General features: G+C 31.7%; 1 protein-coding gene and 1 long non-coding RNA gene across 2 annotated transcripts in view; both read right to left on the reverse strand.

The window, feature by feature from the left end:
- Nucleotides 1-22,718, reverse strand: part of LOC127716273 (ATP-binding cassette sub-family E member 1-like) — a 51,245-nt gene that overhangs the window by 27,026 nt on the left and 1,501 nt on the right. Inside the window, exons 2-9 of the mRNA XM_052222434.1 lie at nucleotides 20,224-20,340; nucleotides 19,687-19,772; nucleotides 19,149-19,246; nucleotides 8,181-8,298; nucleotides 7,328-7,465; nucleotides 6,537-6,606; nucleotides 4,599-4,695; nucleotides 3,344-3,555 (exon numbers count right to left, since the gene is read on the reverse strand). Of these exons, the coding sequence (XP_052078394.1) occupies nucleotides 3,344-3,555; nucleotides 4,599-4,695; nucleotides 6,537-6,606; nucleotides 7,328-7,465; nucleotides 8,181-8,298; nucleotides 19,149-19,246; nucleotides 19,687-19,772; nucleotides 20,224-20,335 (931 nt within the window). The 5' untranslated portion in view covers nucleotides 20,336-20,340. The remainder of the gene's footprint in view (nucleotides 1-3,343; nucleotides 3,556-4,598; nucleotides 4,696-6,536; nucleotides 6,607-7,327; nucleotides 7,466-8,180; nucleotides 8,299-19,148; nucleotides 19,247-19,686; nucleotides 19,773-20,223; nucleotides 20,341-22,718) is intronic.
- Nucleotides 10,175-16,870, reverse strand: LOC127716274 (uncharacterized). Its single transcript, XR_007988839.1, has 2 exons — nucleotides 16,706-16,870; nucleotides 10,175-11,506 (listed from the first exon to the last, which is right to left on the reverse strand). It is a non-coding gene; the product is annotated as an uncharacterized LOC127716274 (long non-coding RNA).

A 22,718-nucleotide genomic window follows, 5' to 3' on the forward strand; every position in this document is an offset into this window, starting at 1 on the left:
ATATAATCATTTACAGTAATTATCAATCGATGTAGGTAAATACTCATGGTTTGTAGGCAGAAAAGTCACATTTTCAGGAATTGTGTTAAATGGTTTGCTTGTAGCATCAGAAATTACTAAATAATATGTACACTTAAAGAATACTGTATCATTTTCGGGAAAAATGAATCAACAAGATAGTTCAGTTTCCGTAATATAATCATTTACAGTAATTATCAATCAATGAAGGTAAATACTCATGGTTTGTATATGCAGAAAAGTCACATTTTCAAGAATTGTGTTGACAGCTAGTTCAAATTTTTTTTTTCATAAAGGAATTTAAATACATGTTCATGTAGTTCATGGAATCTTGTTGTCTGTTTTTAAATTTTACTGTAATACAAGTTACATTATTTGCAAAATAACAGCAAAGGTAATTTTTGAACACAAATGGCTTCCTAAAGTTAAATATCTAACAAACTAATTTTTTTTTTTCAAATTTCTTTATAGAATAGAATTTTATTTGACATGACTAAACAGCCATGGTACCTTCAGAATTGAATCCAACCTCAGTCATGTCAGTTAAGATCATTTGTCACCAGAAAAGTCTGAATGTGAACAGCAAATTATCTCACTCATCATTGGTTTACACAAATACTTTCTTTCATTGTTTTATTTACTGTACTTATATTACATTTTGTGTCATATCTGGTACAAAAGTTCATCAACACTGTATTTATGATTTAGACAGCTGCCAATAAATCATTGTCAACCAGAAAAAGCAACATTCTTTTATATTTCTGCTCAAAAACATTGCCTTATCTTTCTTTGTTTTTGCCTGTATGAAAGTGTAAACATGGCATTTCTTTTTGCTGAAAACTGTGTCAAAATCAACTGAGCATTGTTACAAAACAGTCTGCACCAAAAACTTTTCCAGCTACTAGCCTGAATCAGAAACCTCAATATTTTTCCTACACATGTAAACAAAAATTCACTAGCCACAATCAATATTCACTACACTCGGACATAGGACAAGTGACTAAGTGCACATACTGACAAAATAATTCAGTCTGGGTGGCTGAAGGTGAGAGGGTTATAAACACCCTGGATAACATGGATAAGGCCATAATAAAACAAGACTTTTTTCGGTAAACTACAAAAATTCCCTTCCTACCCACCTTTCCAAGGCAGGTATTGACAGGCAACATCTAGCCCTACTATACATATTTTTAAGATTAGCAGTCATGTAACAATCAGAATTAAGCCAGACCTCAGCAAGGATAATTTGTCACCAGAAAAGTCTGAATGTGAACAGCAAATTATCTATCTCATCATTGGTTCTATTGCTACTTTTCCTCTCACACTAGATATTATCACGATACCATGAAATCCTTCAGACAATTGTGTTTAAAATAAAAGGGTAATAATTGATTGTTTAGGTTAACATTATTTTGTACACATCTCGCATATTCATGGCAGATAATTTCACAGTCCAATTGAGTGTTCAACCAATCATGATTTACAAGCAAAAACTAGAAACAAAACGCTTTTTTTTTAACCTCATGTTTTTTAATTTAAAATTTTAAACAAATTCTTAAAACTTTTTTATACGTACTGACAATGTGTTTCGAATCTCCCTCATGACAACGTTTATGATGTGACAGTCAAACAGTGTCCTCAAGCATTTAATAACATATATACATAATCAGAAAGCCTGTACTATGATGATTAAAAATGGTATCATACAATTGTTTATTTCAATGTGAATTTGCAAGACCAAATTTGCTCAAAAATGTACCTTTTCCTTCAAATAAACCATAAATTTTTTTTATATAATATATATATTAACTTCAACCTCAGAAAGACAAAGTCACCAGAAAAGTCTGAATGTGAACAGCAAATTATCTTCCTCATCATTGGTTTGAACAAATGCTTTCCTTCAAGATTTTATTTACTTAAAATTCCATTCTGTGTATATTTGGTATAAAAAGTGCATTACAAAAACCCTGGATAAGACCATTATAAAACAATATTAAAGAATATGTTAAGTGTACTGCAAAAATTCCCTATCTACATACCCAAGAAAAGGCATGGACAAGCAACATAAAATCAAGAATTTGTCAATGTATGACCCACATGACTATAAGATGTGCACTTTCGCAGTCATGTTACTTTCAGAACTGAACCTAACCTCAGTAGAGATAAAAAGAATGCACACATTGTCATGCTAAACATACCCCACTCATAATTCAAAGAAATGGAAAACAGTAACTAGGTGAAGGTGCCTAAAAACACTCACGTTATAACTCATCACCGTAGAACTGCTGACAAAATATGAAGTAGTTATGTTCAGTAGTACTGGAAAAATGTGTGACAAAATTTTTTAGGTTTATTCCTGATATTGAAATCTTCAAAGTATTGACAAACAGATCTGAAAACTGCTAACAAGTGAATATTCTAAATACATTGACTTCAACCTCAGAAAGACAATTAGTCACCAGAAAAGTCTGAATGTGAACAGCAAATTATCTTCCTCATCATTGGTTTAACAAACTCTTTAAAATATTTTTATTTATTTCTTTTACACCTGTGGCATATTTGGTACAAACAAACAATAATGTCCGACATGTTGACGACGGACGGACAGACGGATGAACAGAGGTAAACCATAATACGTCCCGTAAACGGGCGTATAAAAAGTGCATTAAAAACCCTGGGTAAGACCATTTAAAACAAGAACATCTTCAGTAAACTGCAAAATCTGTGTCAAAACCCTAATTTGTATTTATTTCAAAAAGTTCACAACACATGTTTCAAGTTGATGGTAAACCAACTTAAACCAAATTTGTAACCCTGTTTTGATTCCTTATATGGATTGTATTACAGTCAGTCAAGAATTCAAATTTAGACAAGGGAAAATGTTTGTGGCAGTACTGTAATATTGCAATGATCAAATACTCAACAGACATTCAATTTAGTCAAAAGCTAATTTTAATCATTTCTACCATGATTACTGGTTTTGACCATTGGGCCTAACTGTTTTAATTCCCAAACGTTTTCTTGCTCTGATAAACAAAAAGATTTCTTGTTTGAATCTACTCAAATATTGTATTCAAATAGACATCCATGGCATAGTCTTACTGTAAGTGGCAATTATCCAATTTCGCGAAAAGAAGTGGTCCGAAGGTTTTGACCACCAACATTTTGCAAAGGACTAATACAATTTTCGTATTTTGAAATAGAAATAATAGAAAGGACCAGCAGAATTTCTTGAAGGACACCATGGAAAAAAGATTTCGCGAACTCTGATTATCATTCCACATCCACATTCTCGTTGTGAAGGACCTAGTATCAGTAAACATACCTTCTCGTACACTGAAAGGCATAGTAACCACACCATAGGCGCCAGGAATTCCATATAAAACACATATAAAGTCTGATAGATAGTCTAGTACTGACAAGTCATGTTCTACTACAATTATATATTTGTCAGAATGAATCAACTCCCGGATTGCCAAGGCAGCTTTCAGTCTCTGTTTCACATCTAAATAACTAGAAGGTTCATCAAACATAAATCTGAAAAAAAAGTTATCTTTCTTCAATATAAGATTTGCATCATCTTCAAATGAATAAATTATCCATAATAAACCTAGATATATGTCTTTAAGTCCATGTTTCGATAGAAGAATAAGAGAGAGAACTAGAATACCTGTTACTAAACCATGAAGCCGTAATTTGGCATATAATTTAAAATTTCCACATCATAATGAACCTGTGTACTAGTTACAAGTTGATTAGACCATGTTAAAGCACATCCTTAATCTAACTTGATACAGAATGAACAGACCAGAAAACATAATGCCCTCGTATCTTAGACAGAGCATTTTAAACAGACTGGTGTCTGATGCTATTTTAAAGTAACTGATTAGTTATCTATTATTATGTGGTTCATTTAATCTTTCATAAAGGACTTCACTAGGTTTCTATTTTAGTCATTTTAAAGCTAGACATATTATACTGAAACTAATCTATTGTTATGTATGTTGACCTCCATATCTCCATGACTTGTTTTACGATGGAGCTCCGCCATCGTTAAATTTTCTTCCGCCATCTTCAAATGATCCCATGAGCTATGATTGTAAGCCACAATTACGAATTTTTTTTTTTTTAACGAGATGCCCACATGCTTGTATTGACTCCTACAATCCGCATCCCCCTTTTCAAATGAGTACAAGATTAGACTTAATTTTGAAATGGAACATATTTCATGCTAAATAACACGAGTATAACAATCATCGATCACATTGAATCACTTTACGAGTGTAGTAGTAAATACACAAATATTAACTGCAACATGTGCAACTTAATCTGAAGAAAGTAAGTGACTTGAAAAAGGACTACTGTGCATTCAGAAATTAATGCCTGCATTTATTATTGTGAATCCTTGACCTCTGGCCAAAATGCAAAGTCTTAATTGATGCGAATTCAAAAATTATATCGAGAAAAATCACTGCTGAAATCATGAAAGCAATTTTTTTTTTTGTGAACAGGATTCTGTCACATTTTTTGCATTAATAAAAACATCCCAATAATTTCTCAATTTATAGTATACAACTTACATGTCAGCTTTTTGTATACACACCATCGCACATGCAAATCTCTGTAATTCTCCTCCAGATAAATCCTCCACATTTCTATCTCTTACATGCATCAAATCTAAAATTTTCAAAACCAAGCTATATATATATAAAGTAATTCTATTGTTTGCAACTTCCGAATCTAAATATAGAACATAAATTCATTCAACTATTTGATAGAACAGTAACGTCAATTATTATTTAAACTGTCCGTATTCAATAGAACCTCAGAAAAAATTTTCACCAGAAATGTCTGAATGTGAACAGCAATTTTATTTTTTCTTCATCACTGGTTCAACAGCACATTGTTGCCCATCATTTTCTTTGACAATAGCCAATACACTGAAACTACTCTAGATCTCTCTAATAACTAGACAACATGAAATACTTGTACAATTTCAATAACTAGATGAACTGTGAGCTATTGCTCACTTATGATAGCCCCACTATAATAATTTGGTCAATGGAAGTTAATGAGAAATGGATGTACAAATGCATAGCAGTATAGCATTCTCAACTGAAGCTTGATACCTAATTTCAGGAAGCTCAGATTTTCCTTCTGAGGAAAATTTTATGAAAATTTCATACATGTCTATTATGTGTAAGAATGTAGGAGTGTGAACAATGTAAAAGTATTCAGTAAACAGGAAAATAATAACAAAGCTTTTTTATTTTATTTTGTAAAAGTCAAGTCAATCTATCATTACAAGTCATAGATTACAGACTGCTTAAACATTTGACCCAGTGACTTCAATTTGCAACCAAGTATCTAGCATATCATTTTTGATACTGGAAAATACTGAAATAATTCATGTAATTTGGAATATCAAATATCCACTTATAGCAATCAATTGAACCTCAGACACAATTTGTCACCAGAAATGTCTGAATGTGAACAGCAATTTTATTTTTTCTTCATCACTGGTTCAACAGCACATTGTTGCCCATCATTTTCTTAGACAATAGCCAATACACTGAAACTACTGTAGATCTCTCTAATAACTAGAAAACATGAAATACTTGTACAATTTCAATAACATGATGAACTGTGAGCTATTGCTCACTTAAGATAGCCCCACTTTAAGTATTTGGTCAATGGAAGTTAATGAGAAATGGATGTACAAATGCACAATAGCATTCTCAACTGAAGCTTGATACTAAATTTCAGGAATCTCAGAAATTTGTTCTGAGAAAAATTTTACGAAAAATTTCATGCATGTCCATTATGTGTAAGAATTTAGGAGTGTGAACAATGTAAAAGTATTCAGTAAACAGGAAAATAATAACAAGATTTTTTATTTTATTTTGTAAAAGTCAAGTCAATCTATCATTACAAGTCATAGATTACAGACTGCTTAAACATTAAACCCAGTGACTTCAATTTGCAACCAAGTATCTAGCATATCATTTTTGATACTAAAAAAATACTGAAATGCTTTGAGTTATTGCCTAAATGATCAAAATGCTGCAATCAAATATCCAATTTTAGTAGGCATTGAACCTCAGACAAAATTGTGTCACCAGAAATGTCTGAATGTGAACAGCAATTTTTGTATTTCATCACTGGTCCAATTTCTATTTTGTTTGTTCTTTTGACTGGGGAAAAAAATAGACTAAACAAACAAGGTTTTATATATTCATTAACCATTTGATTTTCATTTTTTTGTTAAGATCAAACAGGTTCATTTACTTTACAAAAATTGAACATTTGCATTAGGAAAACATTCCATTTCAGTTTTAACAAGTCTGTTTTATTCCACTTATCTTCCTTTTGCTAACAATTAGAAACAATAGCAAAAGTAAAAGTTTTCAATCATATATTTTTAGTGTGAGTTTCACGGTTAAAATGAAAATATTGCTTTTGTACAGAAATTTTATGAATTTTTGCTAGAACCACATTCATTTTTTTTTTAGTCCTACCCATTTGTTTGCAGACTTCTATTTGGTTTTTCAAATCATCTTTCTTGTCCAGTAATGCTTGAACTGATCCCTGTAAATAACAAATAATATATATTGACCCTCAGAATCATAGAAAAATAATTTATTTAAATCTATATTCAACAGATGGGTGGGTGTTTAACGTTCAATGATAAATACTGTTTGCATACTCAGGACAAGAACATGTTAATGTGATATCAATATGAACATGGCTTTGTACTAGACTGACACCCTGAGCTGGATTTTTAATTTGCTTGTTCACAAGGTATAAGTGTGCTGGAAGATATGTCAGTGCTGCTTATTTTTTTCCAAAATTCAATATTTTCACCTAATATATTTTCTCTTGAAATAATAAATATGAACATAATTTTTGTTATTGTACTTCCCACATTACAAGATAGAAATACTTGATGCTTTGATTTCTATCCATTTCTAAGCCAAAGATGTATTTTAAAGTTGTGTTGTTTGGTTGCTGTTGTATTGACATATACCTCAACACCTCCTTTAGTTCATTATCATACAAATAAATCTTTTATTCCATGACATCATAATTTTGTTCAATATTTCACTTATATTTCAATGAGATCCTATCGCAAATAATTAGAATCAACTTTGTAATACAGATATTTTTGAGTGAGAATTTCACTGTTAAAACTAGAGGCTTTGGGCATGGTGAGCTAATAAATATACAATGTTTGTACAAAATGTTCATGAAACTATGCAAGACCACAAAGATTTTTAAATTTCTTTTCAATTAAAAAATAAAGATTCACCTTGACAGCTTTTGGAATTTGGTCAACATATTGAGGTTTGATGATGGCTTTCAGATCATCCTCCAAGATCTTTGTGAAGAAATTTTGTAGTTCTGATCCTCTGAAGTAAGTCAATATCTCTGTCCAATCTGGTGGATCCTAAAAAATATTCAGTAAAATGTTTCAAACAATAATTTAGTTAATATCATAGAAGCTATTTTTCAAACATCCATCAATAAGTGTACAAGTTTTTTCACAAAAAAATCTTCACACTTACTTTTTGTGGGTTATTGTCTATTGTTAGCAATGGTTAGAGACCATATGGTGACCTTAAGTTAAGATTACTATTTTGGATTAATTTGCTGTTGGGTTGCGGTTTCAATTATGTTACACCCCATATCTCCTAATAATATAGTCATATACATATGATTTGAAATCTTACATCTAATGGTTTAAATATATATTTTCATTTCATCTTTTCCGCAAGTTTATTGTTTTCTGTTTGGTATTAAATTAATATTAAGATCCATTTTGTTACATCTGGTGATCAATTTATTTGGCAATCGCCAATGGCAGTCAGCAGGGTTTAAGAACATCCGTTGTTCGACCTGTTAGTCAAATGCGTTTTGTTAAAATATACTTTTCACTTTTTTGGTCTTTTGGAAAATGTTGTTTGTGCTGTATTTAGACCCCTCTACCAAGAAATTTGTTTTACATGCACACGTATAAAAATTGCGGTTTTTATCCAACGCAATCATAGGTTTGAACGTTGTTTTCAATTTAGACTTGTTTATATTTTCATTACATTATACATAAAATACAAACAACACAAAGGTGAATAAACATGATAAAGTTTCCTCCCTAATAGGCTTACATCAAATCTTCCCAGATTAGGTTTCTGTTTCCCTGCCAATATTTTCAGAGCTGTAGATTTACCAATACCATTGGTTCCTACAAGTCCTAGTACTTCTCCTGGACGAGGGGTGGGTAATCTGCAGGTAAATGTCAATTCATTCAATTCAATAAATAATCAATAAACACACATAATAACATTATTAGTTAAATAATAATTTAATAAAATATAGACTTTGTTCAAGAACTGCTACCCTCCAGGAGCCTTCAGGTTCATCCTCAGATTGTGAGGGGTTTGTTTTGCTCAAGTATCTTTCGTAAGTGTTTCGTGTTTGGTCTTTTCCTCTTTTTTGTTTTTTGCCAAAGTGATTTCTTTCTTTAACTTATGGTTTTGATATTGCCCCCTGGTATTTTTCTCCGCTTTAAAAAACTACTTTAAAAGTGCAGATAATGAAATGAATTCAACTTTTGCGAGTGGACCATAATATCAAAGTTAAATGAAGGTTTAAATACAATCTAATGACGTGTTTATATGTTCATCATCAGCTAATCAAATAAATTATGGTCAACCAATTTAATCATGGTACAAGTTTTGAGAATCATTTTTTAACAATCAGTCTCCATGCATTTTCCATAGCAATAATAGCTAAAAAAAAATTCATGGTTCACTGAACAGAAATGCAAGCTAAAATTCTGTGCAACTACACAATGAATAAACTGCTTCGCTGAGCGCAGCTGGATACGCCCGCAGAGGTCCAACCCTGAACAGTTGGGGCAAAAATGGACACAATATTCAAGCTTGATACAGGTCTGAATTTGGATTGTAATTAAATATTTGACATATAATAGGTTTCTTGGAAATTAGTTATATGAATTGAATTTATATTCAATTAAAGATTTCTTGCAGTTGTGCAATACACTGTGCTGTTGCTCAATACTTAGTAAATCTGTTGTCAGACTGTAAACAAATAAGTTCAATTAATTCTCAATGTCATATTAGAAATTTATGAAAATGTAAAGGGAGCTTACATCAATAGATATAAACAATTCACCAAAGTTTCATGAGAATTGCTAACAGCATTTTTGAGTTATTGTCCAAAAACTGGAAAATCTCCCCTTTTTTAATGAATAAAACCCCATAACTCAGAAATGATAAATGAATAAAATGCTCCGCAGGGCGCAGCTTGATACGACCGCAGAGGTCGAACCCTGAACAGTTGGGGGAAGTATGGACACAACATTCAAGCTTGATACAGCTTTGGATTTGGATTGTGATTAAATATTTGACACAGCATAGGTTTCTAACACAGATTGAATGTGGTCTAAGAACTTAAAAATTTTAAATTGGACATTCACCTATTATGGTCCAATATCCAAAATCTAAATACATGGTTAGATTCAGCATATCAAAGAACCCCAAGAATTCAATTTTTGATGAAATCAAACAAAGTTTAATTTTGGACCCTTTTGACCTCAATGTGGACAAAGTTGATAACGGGGCCCAAAAATCAAAAATCTAAATACATGGTTAGATTCAGCATATCAAAGAACCCCATATATTCAATTTTTGTTGAAATCAAACAAAGTTTAATTTTGGACCCCGATTTGGACCAACTTGAAAACTGGGCCCATAATCAAAAATCTAAATACATGTTTAGATTCAGCATATCAAAGAACCCTAAGAATTCAATTTTTGTTAAAATCAAACTAAGTTTAATTTTGGACCCTTTGGACCTTAATGTAGACCAATTTGAAAACGGAACCAAAAATTAAGAATCTAAATACACGGTTAGATTCGGCATATCAAAGAACCCCAATAATTCAATTTTTGATGAAATCAAACAAAGTTTAATTTTGGACCCTTTTGACCTCAATGTGGACAAAGTTGATAACGGGGCCCAAAAATCAAAAATCTAAATACATGGTTAGATTCAGCATATCAAAGAACCCCATATATTCAATTTTTGTTGAAATCAAACAAAGTTTAATTTTGGACCCCGATTTGGACCAACTTGAAAACTGGGCCCATAATCAAAATTCTAAATACATGTTTAGATTCAGCATATCAAAGAACCCTAAGAATTCAATTTTTGTTAAAATCAAACTAAGTTTAATTTTGGACCCTTTGGACCTTAATGTAGACCAATTTGAAAACGGAACCAAAATTTAAGAATCTAAATACACAGTTAGATTCGGCATATCAAAGAACCCCAATAATTCAATTTTTGATGAAATCAAACAAAGTTTAATTTTGGACCCTTTGGACCTCAATGTGGACCAATTTAAAAACGAGGCCCAAAATCCAAAAACTAAATACACGGTTAGATTCAGCATATTAAAGAACCCCATGAAATCAAGAATAAAACCCCATTGAAATTGGTCAAGAAATAAGCAATTTATAGGAAGTATCTTCTTTTGCACAATCCTGTGCTATTAAATATTTCTTGCTATTGCGCAATACTGTACAATTGACAATTTCTTGCTATTGCGCAATATTGTGCTATTGGATATTTCTTGCTATTGCGCAATACTGTGCAATTGAAGATTTCTTGCTATTGCGCAATACTGTGCAATTGAAGATTTCTTGCTATTGTGCAATACTGTGCAATTGAAAATTTCTTGCTATTGCACAATACTTATTATATAATAATTTACACATCCTGTTTGGTGTGTATCTCCTACCATATCATTATTATTTGATTTTAAATATAAATCAGAAATAACCAACTTAAAATGGAAAATTTTAAAAGAAACAAAAAAGGAAAAAAAGAAAAAAAAGGAAAAAAAAATAAATCCCCCCCCAAAATTTTTTGAACCCCCATTATGATTCATCACCCCCAAACTCAATCCCAGCCTTCCTTTTGTGGTATGGTACCTTGCAGTACAATTTCAGAGAGATCCATACACTTGAACACAAGTTATTGTCTGGAAACTAGAAAAAAATGTGTTTTTTGGCCCCTTTTTGGCCCCAAATTCCTAAACGTTTAGGGCAATTACCCCCAAACTCAATTCCAGCTTTCCCTTTGTGATATGGAACCTTGTAGTACAATTTCAGAAATATCCAAACACTTACACACAAGTTATTGTCATGAAACTAGAAAAATGCTTGTTTTTTGCCCTTTTTTTGGCCCCTAATTCCTAAAATTTGGAGGCAATTACCCCCAAAATCAATCCCAGCATTCCTTTAGTGATATGGAACCTTGTGGTACAATGTCAGAGAGATCCATACACTAACACACAAGTTATGTCTGGAAGTTACAAAAATGCTTATTTTTGGCCCCTAATTCCTTTACTGTTATTACCATAACCCCCAAAATCAATCCCAACCTTCCTTTTGTGGTATTGAACCTTGTGGTAAAATTTCATAAAGATCCATTCACTTAAACTAAAGTTAGAGTGCGAAAACCAATGTGTCTTCGGACGACGCCGGACGACGACGACGACGCCAACGTCATACCAATATACGACCACAAAAATTTTTTTGCGGTCGTATAAAAATTCATAAAATTCTAAACGGAGCTTACATCAAAAGATATAAACAATTCACCAAAGTTTCATAAGCTCTGCTGAAGTTATTGTCCGAAAACTGGAAAATCCCCCCTTTTTTATTGAATAAAACCCCATAACTCAGAAATGATAAATGAAAAATTTATAAAATTCTAAACGGAGCTTACATCAATAGATATAAACAATTCACCAAAGTTTCATAAGAACTGCTGAAAGCATTTTTGATTTTTTGTCCGAAAACAGGAAAATCCCCCTTTTTTATGAATAAAACCCTGTAACTCGGAAACGAAAAATCTAAAATATATAAAAATCGATAGGGAGCTCATGTCAATAGATATAAACAATTCACCACAATTTCTTGCCAGTTGGTGAAAGCATTCTTGAGTTATTGTCCGAAAAACTGGAAAATCCCCCTTTTTTTAATGAATAAAACCCCATAACTCCGAAACGTAAAATCTAAAATTTATAAAAAACGAAAGGGAGCTCACGTCAATAGATATAAACAATTCACCAAAGTTTTATGCAAATTGGTTAAAGAGTTTTTGAGTTAATGTCCGACATATTGACGATGGACGGACAGAGGTATACCATAATACGTCCCGTAAACGGGCGTATAAAAATTCAACTCAAACAAACACAGATAATAATGGTATTCGTCTTCACCCAATTCAATCCATAAGTGGAAAGTAACTTTCAGTTATATCTGGAGCAATTTTTTCTTGGATCTGTGAACAAAATTCATTGTACATTGAGTGCCAATATTGACTTTGCAGTGTCTAAAATAAAATGCTTCGCTGAGCACAGCCTGATACGACTGCAGAGGTCGAACCCTGAGCAGTTGGGGCAAATTTGGATATAAAATTCAAGCTTGATACTGTCTGAATTTTGATTGTGATCAAATTTTTGACATAATATAGCTTTCAGACACAAAATAAATGTGGTAAAAGATCTTACAAATCTATTGCGCAATACTGTGCAATTGAAGATTACTTCTTGAAACTTTTACAAAATTTGAAATTTGAAAATTTTTGAAAAAAATATGAATTCCTTATAAAAATTGGAAACCCCCCCCCCCCCCCACGACTTTTGGAATCCCCCTTTGGAGCAATTACCCCAAGACTTGATCCAATTCTTTCCTTTCACTACAAACCAGTAAAAGTCTGAAATGGCCTATATCTGTACTTGACTGTACTGATTTTTACTCGACCAGTCTGAATTGGTCTGAATTTTACTTAATATTACTCGACCCAGTCTTAACCATACTCGACTGTACTGATTTGTACTTGACCATTATCTTTGCTATTGAAAATAGTCTCAACTATTACTCGACCAGTCTGAAACAGTCTTAACCCAGTTTGGACCAGTACTCGACCAGCTCTCGACCTATTTTTTCAGTCTGAACCATACTCAACCAAAGGTCTGAACAATACTCGACCAGTCTGAACCATACTTGACCAAATAACCTCTTCTTTATAATTTTGATTGTTAAAATAACTTTCTCTTTAACTTACATGACAACAGCCACAATTAAATAAAGATATATATAAAAACATTTTTTTACATTCTTTAATAATACATGATTCTCTTAGATTTGGCAAATCGAGATAGTTAAATTATCTAATTTTAAAGTCTGACTGAGTCTTGTTAAATAAAAGACTTTTTTTACCTGAAAACCACACCAATACTGAGGGTAATAAAACCTTATTAAAAATAAGGTGCTTTTTGTTTGGCATGTGTTTTTTTTCAAACAAAACTTGATTTTCCTAAATTCCTAAATAAAAAAGAATGTAGGACAGAAAGTCACAGGACAATAAAATGCTTCGCTGGGTGCAGCTTGATACGACCGCAGAGGTCGAACCCTGAACAGTTGGGGCAAGTATGGACACAACATTCAAGCTTGATACAGCTCTGAATTTGGATTGTGATTAAATATTTGACACAGCATAGGTTTCTGACACAGAAAGAATGTGGTCTAAGAACTTCAATTTTTTTAATTTACCTATTATGGTCCAATGCCCAAAATCAAAATACATGGTTAGATTCAGCATATCAAAGAACCCCATATATTCAATTTTTGTTGAAATCAAACAAAGTTTAATTTTGGACCCCAACTTGGACAAACTTGAAAACTGGTCCCATAATCAAAAATCTAAACACATGTTTAGATTCAGCATATCAAAGTACCCCAAGAATTCAATTTTTGTTAAAATCAAACTAAGTTTAATTTTGGACCCTTTGGACCTTAATGTAGACCAATTTAAAAAACGGGACCCAAAATTAAAAATCTAAAAACACGGTTAGATTTGGCATATCAAAGAACCCCAATAATTCAATTTTTGATGAAATCAAACAAAGTTTAATTTTGGACCCTTTTGACCTCAATATGAACCAATTTGATAGCGGGCCCACAAAATAAAAAATCTAAATACATGGTAAGATTCAGCATATCAAAGAACCCCATATATTCATTTTTTGTTGAAATCAAACAAAGTTTAATTTTGGACCCCAATTTGGACCAACTTGAAAACTGGGCCAAAAATCTAAAATCTAAATACATGTTTAGATTCAGCATATCAAAGAACCCCATATATTCAATTTTTGTTGAAATCAAACAAAGTTTAATTTTGGACCCCAACTTGGACCAACTTGAAAACTGGTCCCATAATCAATCATCTAAACACATGTTTAGATTCAGCATATCAAAGAACCCCAAAAATTCAATTTTTGTTAAAATCAAACTAAGTTTAATTTTGGACCCTTTGGACCTTAATGTAGACCAATTTAAAAAACGGGACCCAAAATTAAAAATCTAAATACACAGTTAGATTTTGGCATATCAAAGAACCCCAATAATTAAATTTTTGATGAAATCAAACAAAGTTTAATTTTGGACCCTTTTGACCTCAATATGAACCAATTTGATAGCGGGCCCACAAATAAAAAATCTAAATACATGGTAAGATTCAGCATATCAAAGAACCCCATATATTCAATTTTTGTTGAAATCAAACAAAGTTTAATTTTGGACCCCAATTTGGACCAACTTGAAAACTGGGCCAAAAATCTAAAATCTAAATACATGTTTAGATTCAGCATATCAAAGAACCCCATATATTCAATTTTTGTTGAAATCAAACAAAGTTTAATTTTGGACCCCAACTTGGACAAACTTGAAAACTGGGCCCATAATCAAAAATCTAAACACATGTTTAGATTCAGCATATCAAAGAACCCCAAAAATTCAATTTTTGTTAAAATCAAACTAAGTTTAATTTTGGACCCTTTGGACCTTAATGTAGACCAATTTAAAAACGGGACCCAAAATTAAAAATCTAAATACACGGTTAGATTTGGCATATCAAAGAACCCCAATAATTCAATTTTTGATGAAATCAAACAAAGTTTAATTTTGGACCCTTTTGACCTCAATATGAACCAATTTGATAGCGGGTCCACAAATAAAAAATCTAAATACATGGTTAGATTCAGCATATCAAAGAACCCCAGGAATTCAATTTTTGATGAAATCAAACAAAGTTTAATTTTGGACCCTTTTGACCTCAATGTGGACAAAGTTGATAACGGGGCCCAAAAATCAAAAATCTAAATACATGGTTAGATTCAGCATATCAAAGAACCCCATATATTCAATTTTTGTTGAAATCAAACAAAGTTTAATTTTGGACCCCGATTTGGACCAACTTGAAAACTGGGCCCATAATCAAAAATCTAAATATACGTTAAGATTCAGCATATCAAAGAACCCTAAAAATTCAATTTTTGTTAAAATCAAACTAAGTTTATTTTTGGACCCTTTTGACCTTAATGTAGACCAATTTGAAAACGGAACCAAAAATTAAGAATCTAAATACACGGTTAGATTCCGCATATCAAAGAACCCCAATAATTCAATTTTTGATGAAATCAAACAAAGTTAAATTTTGGACCCTTTGGACCTCAATGTGGACCAATTTAAAAACGGGGCCCAAAATCCAAAAACTTAATACTTGGTTAGATTCAGCATTTTAAAGAACCCCAAGAATTCAAGAATAAAACCCCATTGAAATTGATCAAGAAATAAGCAATTTATACGAAGTATCTTCTTTTGCACAATACTGTGCAATTGAATACTTCTTGCTATTGTGCAATACTGTACAATTGACAATTTCTTGCTATTGCGCAATATTGTGCTATTGGATATTTCTTGCTATTGCGCAATACTGTGCAATTGAAGATTTCTTGCTATTGCGCAATACTGTGCAATTGAAGATTTCTTGCAATTGTGCAATACTGTGCAATTGAAAATTTCTTGCTATTGCACAATACTTATTATATAATAATTTACACATCCTGTTTGGTGTGTATCTCCTACCATATCATTATTATTTGCTTTTAAATATTAATCAGAAATAACCAACTTAAAATGGAAAATTTTAAAAGAAAAAAAAAAAGGAAAAAAAGAAAAAAAAAAGATCCCCCCCCCCCAAATTTTTTGAACCCCCTTATGATTCATCACCCCCAAACTCAATCCCAGCCTTCCCTTTGTGGTATGGTACCTTGCAGTACAATTTCAGAGAGATCCATACACTTGAACACAAGTTATTGTCTGGAAACTAGAAAAATGCTTATTTTTGGCCCCTTTTTGGCCCCCTATTCCTAAACGTTTAGGGCAATTACCCACAAACTCAATTCCAGCTTTCCCTTTGTGATATGGAACCTTGTAGTACAATTTCAGAAATATCCAAACACTTACACACAAGTTATTGTCATGAAACTAGAAAAATGCTTGTTTTTTGCCCCTTTTTTGGCCCCTAATTCCTAAAATTTTGAGGCAATTACCCCCAAAATCAATTACAGCCTTCCCTTTGTGATATGGAACCTTGTTGTACAATGTCAGAGAGATCCATACACTTACACACAAGTTATTGTCTGGAAGTTACAAAAATGCTTATTTTTGGCCCCTTTTTGGCCCCTAATTCCTTAACTGTTGGTACCATAACCCCCAAAATCAATCCCAACCTTCCTTTCGTGGTATTGAACCTTATGGTAAAATTTCATGGAGATCCATTCACTTAAACTAAAGTTAGAGTGTGAAAACCAATGTGTCTTCGGACGACGCCGGACGACGCCAGACGACGACGACGACGACGCCAACGTCATACCAATATACGACCAAAAAATTTTCAATTTTTGCGGTCGTATAAAAAGTCACAATTCAGTTTTGAGATTATTTTTCTTTGAACAATAAAACACTTATTTTTAAAAAAAACATTTTTGTATTTTTCTTGAAACAATATCAATAATGATCAAATAATTGTTAAGAAAACAAAATGTTACAATGTCTTGGTTCTTAAATGGCTTCATGGTGCCAAGAAATATATCCTTTGCATGATTAAAATTTTATAAATCTTTATTTATCAAATTAAGTCTTATGAACAATTTCCTAAACTGTAAAATGAATATGTGTAATAAAAAGTAAACATTTCAAGATCTTTCTCATAAATATTCAAACAATTGTATACAAATTATTTGTGACTTTTTGTCCTATCAAATTTGTGACTTTCTGTCCTGTGACTTTTTGTCCTGTGACTTTCAGTACTTAGGTTTCATGGTTACATACAATAGTTATATAACTATCATTTTAATGAGGTAACAACAGCCAACAAAATCACTGACATTGTTTAACCTTATATCAGAAATATATCTATTCCTATGTATAATTTGGGATATATATATATATTTTAAAAGGGATAAAAAATTAAAGAAATGAATAAAATTTTTCTTCTGATTAGGGGTAAACTATAAAGTAATACATCCTGCTTGATGCACACAGATTAAAAAGATCACACCTGGTCAGAGAGTAATAAATTTTAAATAACATCCATTGAAAATTACAACATCCTGTAAAACTTAAATAACAAGGCCTTTTGAATTCACTAGATAAGTAATACACGAGTTTAAGAAAAATATGGTTTTCTTTTTACCTGTAAAACACACCTGTACTGAGGTAATTAAACCATTAAACCTTATTAAACTGCTTCTTGTATGCCATGTCTTTAATTTTGAAAAAACATATTTAAATTTAATCAAAATAAATTTTCTACTGCAACTTTGGAATACATTTCCTTTTTTAAAAGGTTATCAAGGATTGCTATGAAAGTTTTATTATTATTATTATTATATTAAATTTTTGGTTTTACAAAACAAAGGTGTCAATTTTAACATTTATTAAGTTGCTTTATATACTATTTTATATATATTTTGATAAAAAAAAATTGAATAACATTTAAGATATTTGAATAATGGTTGAAAGTTCTAGTATTTTTGATGTGCATAAATCAATGTGAACATGATATCATGTATATAAAAATTCATTTAACGAACTTAATTTATTACATGATATTTTTCTAATCCAACCAGAAATTTTATCACCTTGTTTTATTTTAATTTTAAATGTGATATACATTTTATATATATATATATATATATGAATAACAGTTCCTAAATTAATGAAAAAATAATATAGATAGATACAAAAAATAGGTCTAGGTTGGTTAAGACTTGGTCGAGTATGGTTCAGACTAGGTCGAGTATGGTTCAGACTAGGTCGAGCATGGTTCAGACTTGGTCAAGAATGGTTAAGACTATGTCGAGTATGGTTCAGACTCGAATAAAATGGTTAAGTACTGGTCGAGTAAAGGTTGAATACAAGTTCAGACTGTTTAGTATGGTTCAGACTACAGTCGAGTAATATCAAGTAAATTTCAGACCAATTCAGACTGGTCGAGTAAAAATCAGTTCAGTCGAGTACAAATATAGGCCATTTCAGACTTTTACTGGTTTGTAGTGTTTGTATTATGGAACCTTGTAGTACAATTTCAGAGAGATCCATACACATCTAACACAAGTTATTGTTTGGAAACTAGAATAATGCACGTTTTTGGCCCCTAATTCCTACGTTTGAGGCAATTACCCCCCAACTCAATCCCAGCCTTCCCTTTGTGATATGGAACCTTATGGTACAATATCAGAGAGATTCATACACTTACACACAAGTTATTGTCCAGAAACTACAAAAATTGTTGTTTTTGGCCCCTTTTAGGCCCTTCATTCCTAAACTGTTTGCCCCATAACCCCTAATATGAATCCCAACCTTCTACTTGCTGTATTAAACATTGTTTTACAATTTCAGAGCAATCGAAATACTTATACACAAGTTATTATCCTGAAACTAGAAAAATGTTTGTTTTGGGCCCCTTTCATCATCCCAACTTTCCTTTTGAGGTATTGAACCTTCTTAAAAACTTTCATAGAGATCCATTCACTTAAACTAAAGTTATTGTCCGGAAACCAATGTGTCTTCGGACGACGACGACATCATACGATCCCAAAATATTTTTTGCGGTCGTATAAAGATAATTCAGTTTTTTTTTTCAATACTTTCAACATTAAAAACTGTTCATAATTCTCTGAAAAGACAAACCTGTGTAATTTGAAGGAGTTTGCACTATATCTGTGTGTAGTATCTTTCTCAAGATTACTGGGCAAGTTGATGATTGTAATGGCTTCAAAAGGACATTTCTGAAATGGAAAAATTAAATTTACAGTTTTTGCCAAACTCTGAGCCTCTGTCTGTGAGTCATGCATCCTATAATGGTATTCAGGAGACATCTTCACTTGCCATTGGTGAGACTGTATAATGACTAACAATCATGGAAAACTGTAATAATATTTTCTAAACTGAACCTATTCTAGTTAAATAGATTTTCAACAATTTTGTCCTCAACCTCCAAAAAAGTTCAGATATATACTGTTACCACAGACTGAAAGTAGTGTCTCACTTGTGTACTCTAACTTCCACCGCCAGAAACAGCACTTAGTCTTGCTTTTGCAATTATAAAACAATATGTATTATACTTGTGTTCTACATTTCAACAAAAAACAAGTTTTGTATGACCTTGTCACATATATATACCACAACTTATAATGATAAACACAGTTCTTCATATATAAAATCTTACCTTGGCACATATACCACAACCAATACACAGTTCTTCAGATATGAAAGCAATCTTGTCAGTAGGGCTCACTTCAATACACAACTTTCCTGTGTAAACAGATTAAATCATAATAATATAAGCATTGATAAGTATTCAGTTTGACTGGCAATAAAGTTTAGAGTTACAAATCTGAATAATGTTGAAGGTCAATAAGATATTCGTTTTTTTATTGAAAGCTTTTTACTTGATTTCATAAGCAGCTTATTCATGTCAGAAACAAATCTGGTAACCTGGTTACTACATAATTAATTTTAAATTCCATTCCTGAAAACGATGCACGAAAATAACCTGCAGAACACAATTATGTCTTAAATTCTGAGGACTTACTCAAAATTTATTTAACTACACGAAGCTGATCTCTCTACCTAAGTAACCATGACAATAATTGGAACAATTAAGCTATTGTTCATTTTTGCATTAAGACAAGACCAAATTATATTTCTACTCATACATTTTTACAACAGGACAAGATTTAACTACATTTCTAGATCTACTCACCCATTCTTACAACAGGACAAGACTTTTTACATTCCTGTCTGCATCTTTTTGGTTTACATTTGTCATTGCTGACAATAGCAATACGGGTTAATTTATCTTGTGTTTTCGACATTGTTTCTGAAAAAAATTAAACAAGTCGTAAAATGTCACTGAATGGTAGGAAAGTAATCAGAGGGGAAGGGGGGGATAAGTCTTTTTATTTTAAATTTTCATTGCATTACACAGGAATCAAATAATTATTTTTTTGTCAGACAAGAACTTAACATTAAATTCAATGGCAGAAACTCTCAATCAGAATATTTATTCTTCCCTTCCCCCTGATCAAAATTGTTCTTCAAATTCAGGAATCAGAATATGTTTTGGACGAAAAACCATAAACCCCTCCCCACCAATCCTCAGTTATGATATTTTTGGGAAATCTGGAATCTACCTAAACTTGAATGAACTTTCTAAAAACGTGCATTTTCCCTGGCTTTCAAAATAAAGACATGTCTTATTGACAATAATAAATAATTAAACTTGGTTCATTACAAATGCAAATTTAATATCTATCGCCAATCTGGGTACAACTACCAACCGGTTGGGGAGGATCGTCAAAACAGGTATCAATTTTCAGTGACAAAAATATATAAACTATGGATTTCCAGATTTGTTCTGTCATGGCGCAATCACTCAGGGAAAGGACAACATTTTGCCTAAACACCATGGATGAAATATCATCAGGATAAAAGTTAACAGCCTTCAAAAAATATGATTTTTGGAGGCCATTATCTTTGTATTCAGTTCTCGTTAGGCCAGATAAAAATATATGTGTTTCCAGTTACCCAACTACCCTAGTTTAAACCCCCCCAACCTAGAACTTTTTTTTCCATTTCTAAAATATAAATTTTGAACAAACGATCTCATTTTGTTGAATTTGAATTTCAATAGTTTAATTCACAGACTTCTATTATCTGAATTTCCATTAGAAGTATCCACTACCAGTCAGAGCTCTGACATAAACAAGTCAGAGATTTGTGACTTGTGAAAGTCAGAATATTTGGTGTCATGAGTTACCTCCCATCATTTTGAAACAAAAACTGACTTCTTCAAGTCAGATGAAACATTATGCAATTTTTTCCTCAAAACAAAAACAAATTTTTTGTTGACTTCTTAAAGTCAGAAATATACTTAAAATGTCAACCTTTTAGGGCCATGCACCCATATTTAAAAGTTGAGCATCCACATAAAAAGGTTAAAAATGCCTTCCACAAACACTTTTTTATCAACAAAAAATATGAATAAGACCCTTAAAAAAAGAAATTTTATGAAATTAACCATTTTATGTAAGTATGTATTTGTGATAAATTGTAAAAAATATTCTGTATAAACAAAGGATTTACTTGAAAACCAGCATGAAAAGATAGATGTTGGTATTGTTATGCATCATACAAATATTCATGGTAACTTAATGAATAGGTTTGCTACAAATCTTAAAATACTGAAACTTCACAATCCACTGAACATAATCTGACCTGAATAAGTCGGGCATATTCTGACTTTATAAAGTCTAAAAATGCTATTACTACTTTGTAAAAATGCATAATCTGACTTGCACAAGTCTTGACAATTCGGACTTGTTTATGTCAGAGCTCTGACTGACTATGGCTAAAAATGCAACAAATTCTTAACAGAATGCAACAAAATTAACTAAAAAAGTAACTTGTCTGTCTATTTTACAACCAAACATATAGAGAAACTTCCGGTAAGGGCGTGAATAATACCTGAATAGGATTACGTGAACACACAATTTTTTTCCAAATTTTGACAATCAAAATTTTTTTTTTTTAAATTCTGACCGTAACCAACCAGTTTTTTTCAGTATGTAACTGGAACCACACATATATTTTTATTTGGCCTTTGAACTATGGTTGTAAAGGGAAAAATGTTGCCATTTATATGAATATTTGCACCATGACAGCTATCATGATGAAATACAAAATTTGATTTTTTATCACTGTAATTGATACCCAATTTTGGGTATAATAAATACCCATAAATGGGAATACATGTAGTACCCATTTATGAGGATCTTCTCCAACCTGACTAATACAGTTATACCTCAGTACCTACATGACTATTTCAATATAATACATCAAATGGTGGATTATAATTGAATTTGTAAACGTATATTTGTTCTGTCCAACAGTTTTTCCCTGGTAACTTTGGTACATGTATAAACAATCCCATAGTAACTGTTCATGTCGATCCGGCCCAAGTCGATCCGTCCCACGTCGATCCGGCCCATATTTAAAGTCGATCCGGCCCAATAAAAAAATATATTTATAAGGAATAAAACTAAAGATATATATTAATTGTAATTCATAAATGTTTATGAATTTTATTATAATGTAAAAGGTGTACGGTAAAAAAAAAATTGGCCTTTGACAAATATTTTCTTCAGATGAGTTTAAAACAACTATGTTAATTATGTTTTCATTACAAGTTTTCAAGAT

This window comes from Mytilus californianus, unplaced genomic scaffold (genome assembly GCF_021869535.1).
Source record: "Mytilus californianus isolate M0D057914Y unplaced genomic scaffold, xbMytCali1.0.p SCAF_9, whole genome shotgun sequence".
NCBI classification, from domain to species: Eukaryota; Metazoa; Mollusca; class Bivalvia; order Mytilida; family Mytilidae; genus Mytilus; species Mytilus californianus.